This window comes from Xiphophorus couchianus, chromosome 2, assembly GCF_001444195.1.
Source record: "Xiphophorus couchianus chromosome 2, X_couchianus-1.0, whole genome shotgun sequence".
NCBI classification, from domain to species: Eukaryota; Metazoa; Chordata; class Actinopteri; order Cyprinodontiformes; family Poeciliidae; genus Xiphophorus; species Xiphophorus couchianus.
Window position 1 is genome coordinate 22525310 of NC_040229.1, and position 14681 is coordinate 22539990.

Here is a 14681-nt window from a genome sequence, read left to right on the forward strand (position 1 = left end):
AGTTTGCTGTGTGAAAATTGAGACAAGAGAAAAACATGTTGAGCTTCAGCTCGAGGACAAGATTGCTCGAGGACCTCTGTGAAGTTGTTGAAAAATCCAGGCCATGGGAAGGTCAAAAGGACGGGGAAGGTTAGTGCAAATATCTAGCTTTTTAGGGTTCAAATAGTTCAAAACTCAACATCTCAGTGAAACAACAAACAGCTTGCAGTCTAAGTCGAAGTCCCTGCAGAGTTTGCAGTGAGACCAGGGAGAAGGCAGCGAGCTGAGACTGGAACCATGTGGGCAGAGCATGAGCAGAATTGATGTTGACAATCTGGCTTTGCAATCTGTCTGATACATATTCAGACTTTTATGGTCTTTAAACGACAGACGTAATTTACCCGTTTACACTCAGGAAACAAAATACTTTTGGCAAACACTGTCAAATGCTAAAAAAATGTTTTCCTTTTCAAATTTTTTGAAACACAGCTATGAAAAAAGAAATGTATCTGGTTCAATTATAGAAGCATTACTCTGAAAATACGTAGAAGGAGAAATTAGCTTTAGAATCACTTTTATCAAATATGATGTTCTTATTGCATTCATGCACAGATAATAAAAAAAGAAAGCATGATGGTGATTATGAAAGTTCATATAATTTAGTCAAAGTATATCTTTGAAAGGTTAGCTATGTCTCTACATCAGTGTCATGACTGCTCTTATTGACTGGAAGGGAAGACAGTTGAAGGAAGTTGAGGTTCCCTGTAAGGCTTTTCTGTCTCCTCACGCTGTGGTTGTTTCTGGCAGCTGTCCTGGAATGTGCCTACATGCTGCTTCTCTAAAACACCACAACTAGGAGCTGTTGTTCATTGACATCTCTTCAAACAATAATATTCACTTTTAACGCATTACTGCCACTGAAAGACTTTCATTTGAATTTGTCAAACGTTTGAAAAAAGTCTGAAAGTCTGTGTGAATGTCTCATTGAATTGGCCCATTCTCTGCTTAAAGATGTGTGTCTTTGTGCTTAAATGTGCTTTGACAGGACATACATGTCTGGTTCTGCTTGTGTATGTTTTTCCCAGCCCTCTGTGTGTTACTGTGGGACATGGGTCATATTTATCTAGGTCAGCAGTGTGTTATTGCTCTGGGAAACAAATGGAGGTTGTTTGAATAGGGGAAGCAATAAGAAGAGGTTAGATTATCTTTTATAAACGGTCTGGAGTTTTTTTGGGGGTACAAACACTTAATCAGTTTAACCCAAGCCATAGATGTAGAGGGAATACAGACAATCTCAAAGACAAGTAAAAAGCAGCAGCTGAAATAAAGCAGGAACAAAGCTTGACAGTGACCTGATATATAACACAAACTCAAAGATAATCCTTAAATAATTGTTTCTGTAGTTTGCAAAGCTCTAACTGAATATATCTTTGTTCCTGTTTTCCTTTTAACATTACCTCATGAGGAAACCCACAGGCTTGTTGATTTTATTGAAATGACTTTGTACTGCTGACATATACACTGCTCAAAAAAATAAAGGGAACACCTAAACAGGTGTTTCACACTTATAGTGTTCCCTTTATTTGTTTGAGCAGTATATATATTTTTCATGTCTGGTTGTTTTAGACTCTTGTGTTATGTTTTGTAGCTTTTTGTAGGGTAGGTTCTTGAGATGGTGAGTACTTGTGTGCCATTGTTTGTCCTTCCAGCAGTGGAAGGTAAGGCCCAAGTGAGTCTACTGAGAAACACAAGAGAGACGTGACATATTTATATAGGCAACATCAAATGAGATCGCAAGAGGAAGGGTTGATTACCACTACTTTGATGGACAATCAGGCACTGAGGACTGTCCTTTAGCACCTCTTATGCAGCCAGGCTGTTTAGCCTAATGGAGACCATGTGAATTGGCTGTATGAGCTGCCATGCCCTCACAGAGCGGAATCAGCAGTACAGGAAGAATGAGAAGAGCTATGCAACAACCCAACAACCAAACCAAAATCAGCTTTATTATCCAATAGTTTCCTCTTTTACACAGGAAAGAATTTCATTTTTAGAAACGTTATTACACACATTGTTTGTGTGTATTATTTTTATTAGACACATTATTTTTCTGAGGAACCAGAACTGAAAGTCTGAAAAAATAAAACGTCTGCAAGTAACCTGTCGGGGTGCACTTTGGAGTGTGGGTGTCATTAGCTTGTACATGTATCCAGCATGTGAGCCCAGCATGTCCAGTTTTTCTTCAAATTCTTTAAGGAATGTAACTAAGCCACACTGCATGGGTTAGACTATCAGTGCTGCTACTATGCTTTTTCATGCAGCGCCAAGGACCCAGATACACTCCCACCTGTGATCATGTGTGTTAGTGTAGGACCTAAATGCAGACAGAAGGTGGTGGCAGGAGGCGGAGGATCGAGAGGCATCAAAGAATCTTAACACACAAAGGGATTTGATTAGCATTATCCTAGAGGAACAAGTATTATTGGCAATACTGTTTTCTGTATAGCAGAAGAATTCTAAATAGAATAGGTGGGGGAAGAAGAAGAAGACTGGCTTCAGATACAAAGAATAAACACAGATATGGACTAGCAGAAAAATGGGGCAGTAGCATTTTACCAATGAAGTCATGGGGTGAATAACTCAACATAAAACCAACTTATGCACTTTGAAGTGCATTAAACACTTTAAAGTGTTTAAAGTGCTGACTAAACAAAAAGCAAAAAACTGAAACTCTAAGTCCAACACGTCACGACACCGCCGTGATGACAAACCACAACGGAATTTTTGTGGACGCTCAATAACATGTAATGAAAAGCCCATTGCATTCCTGGTGAACCACAGCATGCCTCTCCAAGTTGGTGCAGAGACTATCTGTGTTCGGACAGATTTTTATTTTTTATTTTTCCCCCTCCAGGGGGTCTTTTGTGGGCTCTAGTGTCCCTTATATGAAAGTAGGCTGACAGGAAAGGGGGGGAAGACATGTGGAAAATATCGCCGGGTCCGGGAATCGAACCCGCGACGGCTGTGTTGAGGACTCGAGGGTGGGTTAAACTGTGGGTCGCGCTATCCCCTACGCCACCATAGCACGCCCCTCTGACAGATTTTTAATGCTGTCACACAGACATAATCTCATGTGAAGTGATCCTAAGGCATTTTAGAAACCATGTTTAAAACACTACTTATCTGCAAACTACCACATTTGAGTAACTGGTCTACTGATCCCTTTTTTCACACTTTTTGCATTGTGACTTTGACTTCTTTCCTCATCCAGCTGCTCCTGCCAATTCAATAGAAATATAAAACATAAATAAAAATGTAAAGCTAAACTATAAATAATATATTTATCTTTTTGTTTTAACTAAGGGTAACATTGTAATGAAGGTTCATTTAATCTTGGCTTACATACAGAGTTCAACCTGAGCTCATCTTTTGATATTTGACCACTTTTACACAAGTTACAAGAATACAGAAAATTCTGAGCAATCAGTCATAAAAAAAAATGTCATTTTCACAGTCTGTCAGTACCTCAGTTGTATGCTTTTGGAAAATCAGACTTTTGTAGAGATATTTACATGAGAGAAATAAAAATAAGTATATTTCTAAGTCTGCTTTTCATTCCACATTACTGTACTGATTGAATTATATAATGCATGTGTATCTTTAGGCTAAGGAAGGAAGAAATAGCTTGAAGAAAACCTAAGAGTAAATTCACTTGACATGGCTTGTTCTTGCCTGCTATGAACTTTGTGACTGACATGGGAGGTTGTGAAAATTAACACTGCAGCAAAGAAAATTTGGTTTCAGAAAAAAAGGGCTACATGAGGATTTGAAGGTTTCTCATCTTGCCACATTAAAGCTTGATTAAGCTGTATTGTTCAGAATAATGCTATAATCTGCACTACAGAAATAATGGGTCAAGGGAAATTACTTATGAAAGAAAATTAATTATGACTCCATGATGTCATTAGAAATGTCTCCATTTAAGTCTTTAGTGGTTGGAAGCCAAAAATCATTATACTGCTGTCGTCATTACGTTCTTGCGACTCTGTGCGGGAGCTTTTTTGTAGTTTATTCATGCTGTTTCTTATTGATAACAGCTTAAGCAAACAAAGCAAGACAAAATAGACTGGAAAGACAGCAACACATGTAAACACAAGAAGGCTCATACATATAGATTAATTTGTTAAAAGTAGCTGCACTATTATGTGGTAAGGCTCAGCCAAAATGAGGACAAAGGGAAACTAGAGATAAAGCAAACAAAAAAAGGTTTGATAATGGAAAACTAATCATGCTGCAGTTCAATGACAGGTTCAGAAAGTCCAGTCAGAAAACACCTCAAGGTAAATCCATTTTTTAACAAAGACTTTATAAACAGAGACAGAACACAAGGACAAGATGGAGCTTGTCAAAATAGGCTCCATAGGGACTAAAAAAGATAAATTGTATTATATATGTAATACATGACTGTGGAGCAACTTAAAGCAATTGTAGAAGTCAGCTTGAACTGCTTTCGCACTGATTGTTATGCAGGTATTTTGGATCAAAACACAAATGAAGCACGTCTTGTTAGTAATCAACATCTTGCTTGTGACTTTTGCTTATGATATGCTTCTGTTAAATTATGTTTGTATTAGGAAAAGGTGTACATTTAGTTAAGTGATATGGTTTGTGTTTAGGACTTTTTTTATAGTGTGGGAGTAACTACGTATCTACTTTGTTTTTCTTTCATAGTTGATGATAATTTGGCCTTTTAAGGATTCAGCTTAAAGTTGAATGTTTTATTTTGCCCAACAGGCCACATAGCTGCGACTAACTGTATGTGGAGATAAAAATAATTATTTCCAAATACGCAGCTCTAAAATAAGACTTGATTATTATTATTATTTTTTTTTTTTACAGCTATTGCATTCCAGTGCTAATTGAATTCCAACAGAAGCTCACATCATTCGGTGAGGTTCTGACTGGGTGATCTTCTGAATCCAACAATAATATGGATGTCAGACACAATAATATGTGTCTGACAAAATGAAAGTCAGGGTTTATTCCCTCAAATATTTATTTAACATTTCTGGTGTGTTGCTTAACAATGTATACAAACTTGTTTTTGTTTTATTTGAGGTAAAAAAAAATATATATATATATATATTTTTTTTTTTTCTAAAATGAGAGAAATTTTAATTTTTTACAATGGGTGTATAATTCTGTCCAGTTCGAAATGCTGATAATAAAGCATGTTTTCACTATGAACAAAATCTTCCTGTAACTTATTACACTGTGCATACTAATTGTGGCATGATGTAGCATTGGGACTTTGCCGAGGTTGTTTGGTTTTGAAAATTGATTGGATTCCCTGTGGTGTTCCTATGTTTGTCATCCTGTCTGACTAATCTAGTCTGTAGATGTCAGTTTTATCAGAACTAAAACAGATGTGTGTTTACACAGAGCTCAGTTTCGAAGACATCTGGTGGAAAGGAAAGCATTACACGAGAGTGGTTTTGATCCATTCCAGTGGTTGCAGTAGAAAAACATGTTGCCTCTGCCTCCGTTAGAGTTTGTGGTAGACCAACTGTTCTTGTTTGTGTGTGCAACTTGGGAGCGATTTTTTTTAAGACCTAATTTTTCTTTCGCAATAAAGTCCAGTTCTCTGCAGCTGATGTTCCTGTACACTGTGACAGGATGGTTGTCACCTCTTTTCATTAAATCCTCTAAGGACAGTTATTATGCAAGTTGTGTGGACCACCATTTTGTGCTAATAAATATTAGCATAAATGATAAAACATTATCAACACTTGCCTGTATGTAATTATGTTGCCGATCAAGCAATGCATTACCTTGACGTTTTTAAAATATTAGACACTCCTACATACATCAGTGCACATCTGTTGCACAAATGTTACAGAGAATAGCTATTGCAATGCAAATGTTGACTCCCATAATGCTTTGAATCTGTGTGAAAAGTGTTATCACAATATTTAAATAAAGTGCAAATGGTACCTTGGAGATGACAGCAAACCATAATTAGAATTGAATGAAGCATCTGTATCCTGAGGACAGCACAGTGCCAATAATGACACATATCACAATGTTACTGACATAACAAGATGATAATGGTGCAAACATCATTGGTTATATCCCCTTCGGGATACTTGGGGAAGATCTAGAACAGTAATTTGTTGATGGATGCTCCCAGATGGGATATCTTCAGCTTGAATACTTTGTATTGTTGGTGTATGTTAAGCACCACACTGCTGGTCGTTACTCCTGTAATAGTGGCAACAACAAGACAAGTGACAAACCAGTGGCAACAAACAAACAATAGCAAACAACAAATAAAATATTGCCTTTAGCAACTACTAGTATTTCTACTACTACTACTATTTGTGAAAATCCTCAAGTGAAATTATTAAAATGTTTACTTGCTACATATATTGGACATTTTACTGTTTCATTTACAGAAGGTAAGACAAGGGAAGTTTATTTATATTGCTCATATTATATACAAGACAATCAAAAGTGCTTTACAGGAACTCAGCTTAGTATGTCAAACACCTAATTGCCTGACATAATAAAGACAAACATTAAACTACAGTTTTAAATCAGGTGAATAGGTAGCAAAAGATATTTATCCAGGGATCATTATTCTCTGTTACAGCAGTGTTGACTGTGTTCAATCTTTTGCTTCAATCTCTCATTTATAATCAGTCAACAGTTCATTAGTGAGATTCTTTGATTAAAATCTGAAGCAAACAAACACATTTTGTCCTGTCTAAAAGGTGCCAACAGTTTCTGCATGTTTCAGGTTTTCAGGGATTTTCTTTTTCCAGATATAAAAACCAAAGACCTTTTTTAAACACACCTGTTTAGAGTTTCTTTTGAAACATTATAAATGAAACATTGATAATACACATGCATGATATTATACATTCTGATGTGTAATACTGCCACCAGATGAAATGTTTTGTTTTAATTGTTGACTGTGTTGTTTATGGCTGTATAATTTGTTTTTGTGATGTAAAGCACTTTAAACTTTCTTGTTGCTGAAATGTGCTATACAAATAAACTTGATTGGTTGATTGATTAGTAATGAAATGTGTTTTTATGTGTAAATGATCAGTGTCAAACAGTCCAGTTCTTTCACTTTTTTGTGTGATATTTTGCCTCTACATATTACTTACTTTGTTTCCGTGATATGTTGTCCACGTGATAGACTTGCCTGATATTGTCAAAGCTTTTTACAACACACCTTAATGGCATTCACACAAAAAGACAAATGACAAGAAAAGGTCACGACTAAGTGAAAAGGCAGAAAATGAGGCTTTCTTTTCAAAACAGAACAGACTCTTGCTCATTCTTTGGTATTTGTGAACATAAAAACAACAGAAATTTGTTTATAAAAACAACAGCTTTAGGATTCTTGCAGACTAGCTGGTTGATATGGATATTCCAATCATTATACTGAAAGTATGGATTTATATGTGGAAGAGTGTGAGTTGTGATACTCAGTGAACAGTATGCAAAACATTTTCCTAATTGTTGCTTTGTGAAGTTGTACAGTTCAAGTCAGAGAATCATATGTTGGAAAGTAAAGGGACTTTCAAAGGGTGGCTGTTTTCACATGTGACTTTGCTGCTATGGTTGGGTGGGTGAGACATCGAATGTAATATGATGCAATATTGATGATAGCCCCAAGATCTCAGAGGTGTTCTGCAGTAATAGAACTGCTTTGATTGATGAAAAACTTCAGGCAAAATGTCGGTGCCTCCGAGGTCTTCATCAAGACAAGAAAACTTTGTGATTCTCTGAAATGAGCTCATCCTCAAGTGGAGATGTGACATTTCAATTTATCATTCTGTCTCTTTGTAATTCTTTTCTTCTTTCTCATATTTGAACTAAAGTCCCAATGGTTTTAACTATATTCACTGCTTTGCAACTGCATGACATTTAATTGCTATCCTGGAATGTGTGTGTGCACACAGCGACCAACAAACACACACATGTGCCCGCTAATATCAGCCGTTTCTGTCAGATTTCTCCAGAGGATCGTAGGTCTGCCGTGCCTGTCACCCAGACTTTGTGTGAGTGTGTTTGAACAGAGCTCTGCGTTTGCTTGTGCAGGCACTCTAAAGCATCTGTATTTACCGACTGAAGTGGGAGCAAGAGATTGAGCGAGATTGAGATAGACAAACCGTGGACTCTCACTGACATGCCAGACTCTGCAAAGAAAACAAACACCTCTTTTGACAGTCTTCCCACACTAACCTGTCTTGCTACTCTATTCTTCACTAGCTCAATAGTTTGTACATGCACTGGTATCATTGATCAATTTTAAATTGTGCTGCATTAGATTTGCTGAGAGTTTAATTGAATTATGAGCAATTTCAGTAGTGCATATATCATTTCATCACTCATTCCTCTAAAACTATCTTTGTCTTTATGTAAACAACCAAGTTGTCAGTTTAAAACGGAGTTTAGATTGGGTCTAAAAGTCCAACCTGACCCGGTCCGAGGCCACAGACATTGTGCCTGAACTCAATCCAACCAGACTAATGAACTCTAATTACAGTCCTGAGCCTGAAGTAAACATGCATTATTACTTTAAGCTGCTCTCAGTTTAAAATCAATTCCAGACTTCTGACTTTGCTCTCTGCTGCTTTATTAGCATAATTTCTTCCATTTTTAGCTTTGTTTAACATCTTCCAGTTTCGTTTTGGCACTTGTAACCACAGAGTGAGTCAGGTGAAAATCTGATTGATATGAGTGGAGCAGGGCTGGGCAATGTGCATTAATTGTGCAGTGTGCTGCATAATTAATGCACATAGTATAGATCTAAGCTGTAATTTGATACTAGCGCAGACTATCGCTGGACGACATGGCTGAAAAAGTATCATGATACAGTAATTTCATATCATTTGTTGTCGATAAATATTGATTAGCTTTTGTTTTAAATATCTGAAATACTGCTAAACTGGTGAAGTGGCTTTCCCTGTTTTATCCACTATTGAGCTGTTGTATCAGTTTAGTATGAGACATCTGCAGTGGTTTTGAGGGAAACAGAACTTTTGACCACACAACAGCAAAAGTGTTTTTGCGTGCTAACTTGCCAAGCCTTTGTCACACTTGGAAAAACATCAATGTAAAGAGTAGAGCCTCTGCTTTCAAATAATATAGTGTTTGCAGTTGGTGACAGAAACAGAATCATTTATGGCAGAACTGAGTTTTCATAAATTGGTTCATTCCTTTGCATGGACTCTGCCATCGAAAATATGCCACACATTCTCCATATGGTTGTGGTTGTGGTTGGGACAACTCTGCTTCTCAAACAGTAACAGTAACAATGGAAATATACCCTAAACCAAAATACTTATCAATTTGTAAAATGTTCTTCAAGTACTTTGAAAAAAAAAAAAGACACCCAGCTTTTTTCTAGCAATAAATTGTTTCTGGTATTTGGAAAACACACTTTAGAATTTAAAGTTCATCTGAGAACATTTTTAAATGGATATATTCACATATTTTCATCATATTATCGGTTACAATAACATTACACAGTATTGTTTTGACTGCAATAGTTTATTCCAAGTGTAATGATTTAAGGGATTGCATTCCAGTGATATGACATATTCAGCCATCTGGATGATGTGCAGCTGGTGTTGATGCTCCTACCTGATCACACAGAGCTAATAGCAATGTGTTGAGAGATGAGAATAAAGAGTGAGTAAAATGTGTTTTATATCTGATACAGAATTGGACTATAAAATCATTAATCAGATAATTTTGTAATATTGTTTAGTCTTTTTTTCTAAATAATTAATGCTTATAAGTTTATGTTTGGGATTTCACTGTGTCCATTTGACTTGAGATTTAGTGTATTAAGTTGACTGTAAGAATATTTAATCAGACCTATCTTGAACCATACTTTGGGATCAGTGATATGAACTGACTTGCTTCATAAACAAAACCAGTGTGGTTAGTATTACTGGTTTGCTTTTCTCCATGAACATGTTTATGCATGTTTAGCATCTCTTCAGAGCATCTCAATTTTCTTTTTGTCTCCAAAGCATCGTTGTATTTAATGTTTACGTCTCAGTAGATTTAACTTCAATTTAAATTTGCACGATGCAAATCTACCTTTATATTTCTGTCAAAAGGCAGCCTCTTTTTGCTTTCATTCTCCTTTGTTTGGTTCTTTCTGAAATCTGTCTCTTCATTTGCCTTTTAGTGAGTTGTTTGTTTCAGCGTTTGACTGACAGAGCTTCAGTCTTAGTGACAAAAGCAACAAAAAATGTAAATCAAAGGTGGATCAGTCACCGTAGAAATATGGAAATTATTCATCAGCGAGAAAAGCTCCAAAAGGGAAACTGTTAGTGAGTTTACGTCAAGAAGGATTTCTGGGAAAGAATGCTGAGTCTTTGTTATTATTACAGAGAGACAGCTGGGGAACACATGCTACAAGGTCATAGGACCACATGAGGTTCTGTTTCGCTATGTGTTTAGTCTGTAAGGTTCGTGACACGGTTTAAGTATTGAGACAACTGGGAAGTACATGTCTTGAATGTACAAGTCTGCTATTATCCAGAACATCATCTTAGGACTTTGACAAGGTTTTTCTTTCCCACAGCTTTGCTCTTGGCTCAACTTACTGCCAAAGATTGGTCACAGAGAGTACTACTTGATAAGTTAAGGCCAAATTGCATGACTGAACATCCCCACATACACATGAAGTGGTGAAAGAAATAAACCTTTTGTCATTTCCCCCCCCCAAAATCACCCTCCCTTCGCATTCACAAAATAGTTTTTATCTTGATCAAATGTGAAAAACGTCTCTTTGTTGAATTGTCTTTTTTTCCCCATCTACTTCTTGTTTCCAGTGACAACTGAAACTGTGCAAATAAAGTGTAAATGACAGCAAACCGCCCATAGCAACCTGTTTTACGAGCAGCTTAAAAGATGGAGTCAAATACCAAATTCCAGTGATGTGTACAGAAAAGCTATAGTTATGTGTTGAGAGAACTAAAAGATTAAAGTAATTATTTTCTATAGAGCAGCAAAATTGAGCTCTACGGTTTATATATTATGCATATCAGTTTTATTAAAAATTGCATGTGTCAGATTAAAAAAGTGTCAGATCAACATTGTCAGATCACCAACCCACCTCCTACAAACAAATAAAGATAAGAGACATTGTGTGAAGATTAATTATCATGCTGTGAAATAATATTTTTCCGGATGTAACGATCAAAAAATCATTGTTGGCATCAGAGAATACATATTTATTAAGCCCTGACAAACACTCTATTACTTCCTGTCCTTCAAAGGAGACGAGATGTTGTGGTTCCCTGACGTGAAAAATAATTATAGAGATGACATGGTAGCCATCTAATATTTCTGCTGTCTTTCATCATCACTTTGAAAATAATGTAAAATAAAACTATTGTTTTACATGAGTTAAAAGAAAGAAATGTCATGATTTCACATTGATTCAATAAAATCACATCACAACCTTTATCTTAAAGTAAGTTTTAAGGTTTACTATATAGTAAATTTACTAAATAGTAAATTTGCATAGATTTGCGCAACATGTATGTTGCGCAAATCTAGTTCCCCTATCAAGAACTAGTTCTAAGTCCAGTTCACACAAGTTAAATTGATAAATTCAGTCACATTCATAATTCAGAAGATAAACATTTTGAACATGGGTCTCATATTTAATAAAATTTTGATGCTGCATAAGCACATCAGCCGAAAATCATTATTCACTTTAAAGACAAAATACGTGCTACAATTTCAGCTACTTGTACTCTACTAAAGTCAAAGTGCAAAGTGAGAATAATTATAATACATCAAACTGTGACGTAATTCTTCTATGTGTCACTGCTGTAGCTCCAAGCTCCCACTCTGTGTGTTAAGTTGAACTTTTACTGTTGGATCTTCAACTTTATCCACTTTTTCTGCACAAAGCAACATAAATTGATCTGTTTAAGAGACAATGTATGTTTTGGATCTTTGTAGAGTGACTTCTGTAAATCTGATATGATATTTGCATAATACCACTTATTCTTTGCCAGATCATCGATAATGACGACACCCAGTTCATGACCAACTGTCCTCCTGCGGTGACAGAGAGCACACCTCGCAGAAGAACCAGGATACAGGTCTTGTGGACTGCACCACCCAGTGGTACTGGGTGTGTTATTCTCAAGTAAGTTTTATCCTTATCTAATTATTCTCGTATCTTTATGTGCAGAGCTACAACGGATATTGAATGACTGTTTTCCATTAAATATCAGGGTTGCAATATCAAAAAACTATTGGATTTAGTATTTGCGTGTATATTAAGATAACAGCAGTTAAATGACTGACTTAAATTAGTGCAAAAAAACGTGTTTTAAATTTTTTACATAGTTCATGTTTTTTGCTTCTCCTTCAAATTTTTAAGTTGAGTTTGCTCTTTTGAAAAGAAAAAAAAATGTGTTGGGACTACTATTTCAACATCTTAATAAATGAAGTGCCCAGTTACCTTTGACCTTACAAGCAGGTGTTCCTGGCTAAAGTGAAGTCGGTGACTCCAGGTGTTGTTTTGGGTTTTTTTTGCCTAGAAGCACAGCATACCTTAGCTCTTGTAAAGCGATGATCTTCACAACACAGCTGAAGATGATAATTACTGGGTACAATTTATTGTTTAAAACAGGTGTGATTTTGAGAATCCGTGTTACTTTCAAAGAGTATGTGTCTCATCGTTAAAATGGGTGTGCAAACACTTTAAAATTTCAAATAAATCTTTACTTATAATAGTGTGGTCTTCATGTTTGAGGATTTAAATGGCTGTTCAGTACCTTATCATTTTGGAGCTCCATTGAAAGCAATGTTAGTGTCATTTTCCCCAGTGTTTTTTCACCATTGGTGATGGTCTGGGAATATTAATCAGATAAATGACATTATGCAGCTATTTAAAGGTTTATCCTGACAATTAAATTGCTCAGTCTAACTGGAAGTGTGCATATTGCCTGTCAGCTATTAGTAAGTGACATTTTGCTTTAATGAGAGTTGGATGACTTACAGGGAGCTTTGCTTAATGGGAGATATATATTTTTTGGTTTCTTCCCTCTGTCTTTTATTCCTTCATTTTTTCTTTCCTTCCTTCATTAGGTCAAATTGTAGTGTCAACAGGTAAGACAAACCCAAACATTCTTGTCGATACTCAGAAGGGATAGTCTCTTCAGATCAGACAAACTTGAACCTCCGCAGTTACTCAGTTAAAGTGAAGTTTTAACGTTTTTGCTGTTTTGCACTTGACTGAAAGAAGATTCATAATATCACTTCATCTACTGAAATTTTTCACATGCCAACACGTTGGGATAAACCAGACACAGTCTACCAAAAGTCACCAGTATTCCCTTTGGCTTACCTTAGTATATTTAGCCCATTATCTGAGTTGTTATTCAACAAAGGATGGAAAGGCAGGGTTACCGTTTCACTTCAGAAACCGGACCACTCACTTCTGAACTTTTAGAGGATTTTACTCAGTTTAAGGAAAAAGAGAAAAAAAACTTAACGTAAACCAATTTAAAAATAAAGACAGTGTGTGGAAAAAGTTTTTTATGTTGCCACGCAAAAACCAAATGGGTATTTTGGAACTGCATTCAATTTTGATTGAATACAGCAGACTTCATGACAGCCTCTGGACTGTTATGATAAACACATTTATTTCCAACATGTTTTGTTTCCAAAAGGAGCAGCAGGCTGTATTACCATTGAGTAAAAATTGGTTCGTTAGAAAAACAGAACAGAGCCAGAAGAGCGAAATGTAACAGCCCGGAGGGACTGAATTCATGCACATCAGCTGCAATTTGTGCTTCTGTAAATGTAATATTCTATGATAACAGAAATCACTTACTATTAATACATGATGAGATGTTATTCAAGCAATGTGCCAAAAAAATATAACAAATGTGCACTACATGGAGTGATAGCACTGCACATACCTTCAAGACATTTTTTGACAAATAAGAAATATAAATGATAAACAGGTAAACCTTGCAAAGAAAAATGTTTCTCTCTTGTTCATTTCTGTCTCCTTTTCTGACTACCTGAAGGGAATAAACTCCCTGACATGCATCTTTTCCTCCACTAAGCGATAAGCTTTAACTTGCCCTTACCTCCACAGCACAAGCACAGCTGTTGCTTTTAATTTATCTACTGCCGTTGTATGACAGATGGCATGTAGCCATCTCCAGTAATTGCTGGTTCAATAAATCTGACCCTGTGTTGTGGAACATCTGCTATTTCAAATTCACCTCATATTACTGTCACAATTGTCCAAGATAGAAATTTAGGATTACCTCATACAAACTCTTTGTATTATAAGTCTTAGTTTTACCTTGTTAGGCTATTTTTGTCTACAACACTATGTTAATAGGCCACACTGGAGTGAAAATGATTAGCCCTAGTTTAGATTTCTTCAGTTGTGCACTTAAATGTTTCAGACCATTAAGCAAATTGTCAAATCAAATAAAGAGAACTGAATACATACAAACTGCAAATTTAAATGCATGATTTCTTAAGGAAAACGAGCTATCAAATTCAAGCTGTGTGTAATCCAAAACACACAGATAATAGAAACTGTCCGACAGGCTGCAAAGTCATTTTTAAGGCTTTAGGACTTCCATGATTCAGAATGAGAGGCATTATCTACAGATGGAAAA

The 14681-nt window shown here is 36.1% G+C and overlaps 1 protein-coding gene across 2 annotated transcripts in view; it reads left to right on the forward strand.

Annotated features, from left to right (window-relative positions):
- Positions 1-14681, forward strand: part of spon1b (spondin 1b) — a 91186-nt gene that overhangs the window by 9832 nt on the left and 66673 nt on the right. For both annotated transcript variants that reach the window (XM_028039946.1, XM_028039937.1), the window contains exon 3: positions 12045-12178. In XM_028039946.1, coding sequence (XP_027895747.1) covers positions 12045-12178 — 134 coding nt within the window. The remainder of the gene's footprint in view (positions 1-12044; positions 12179-14681) is intronic.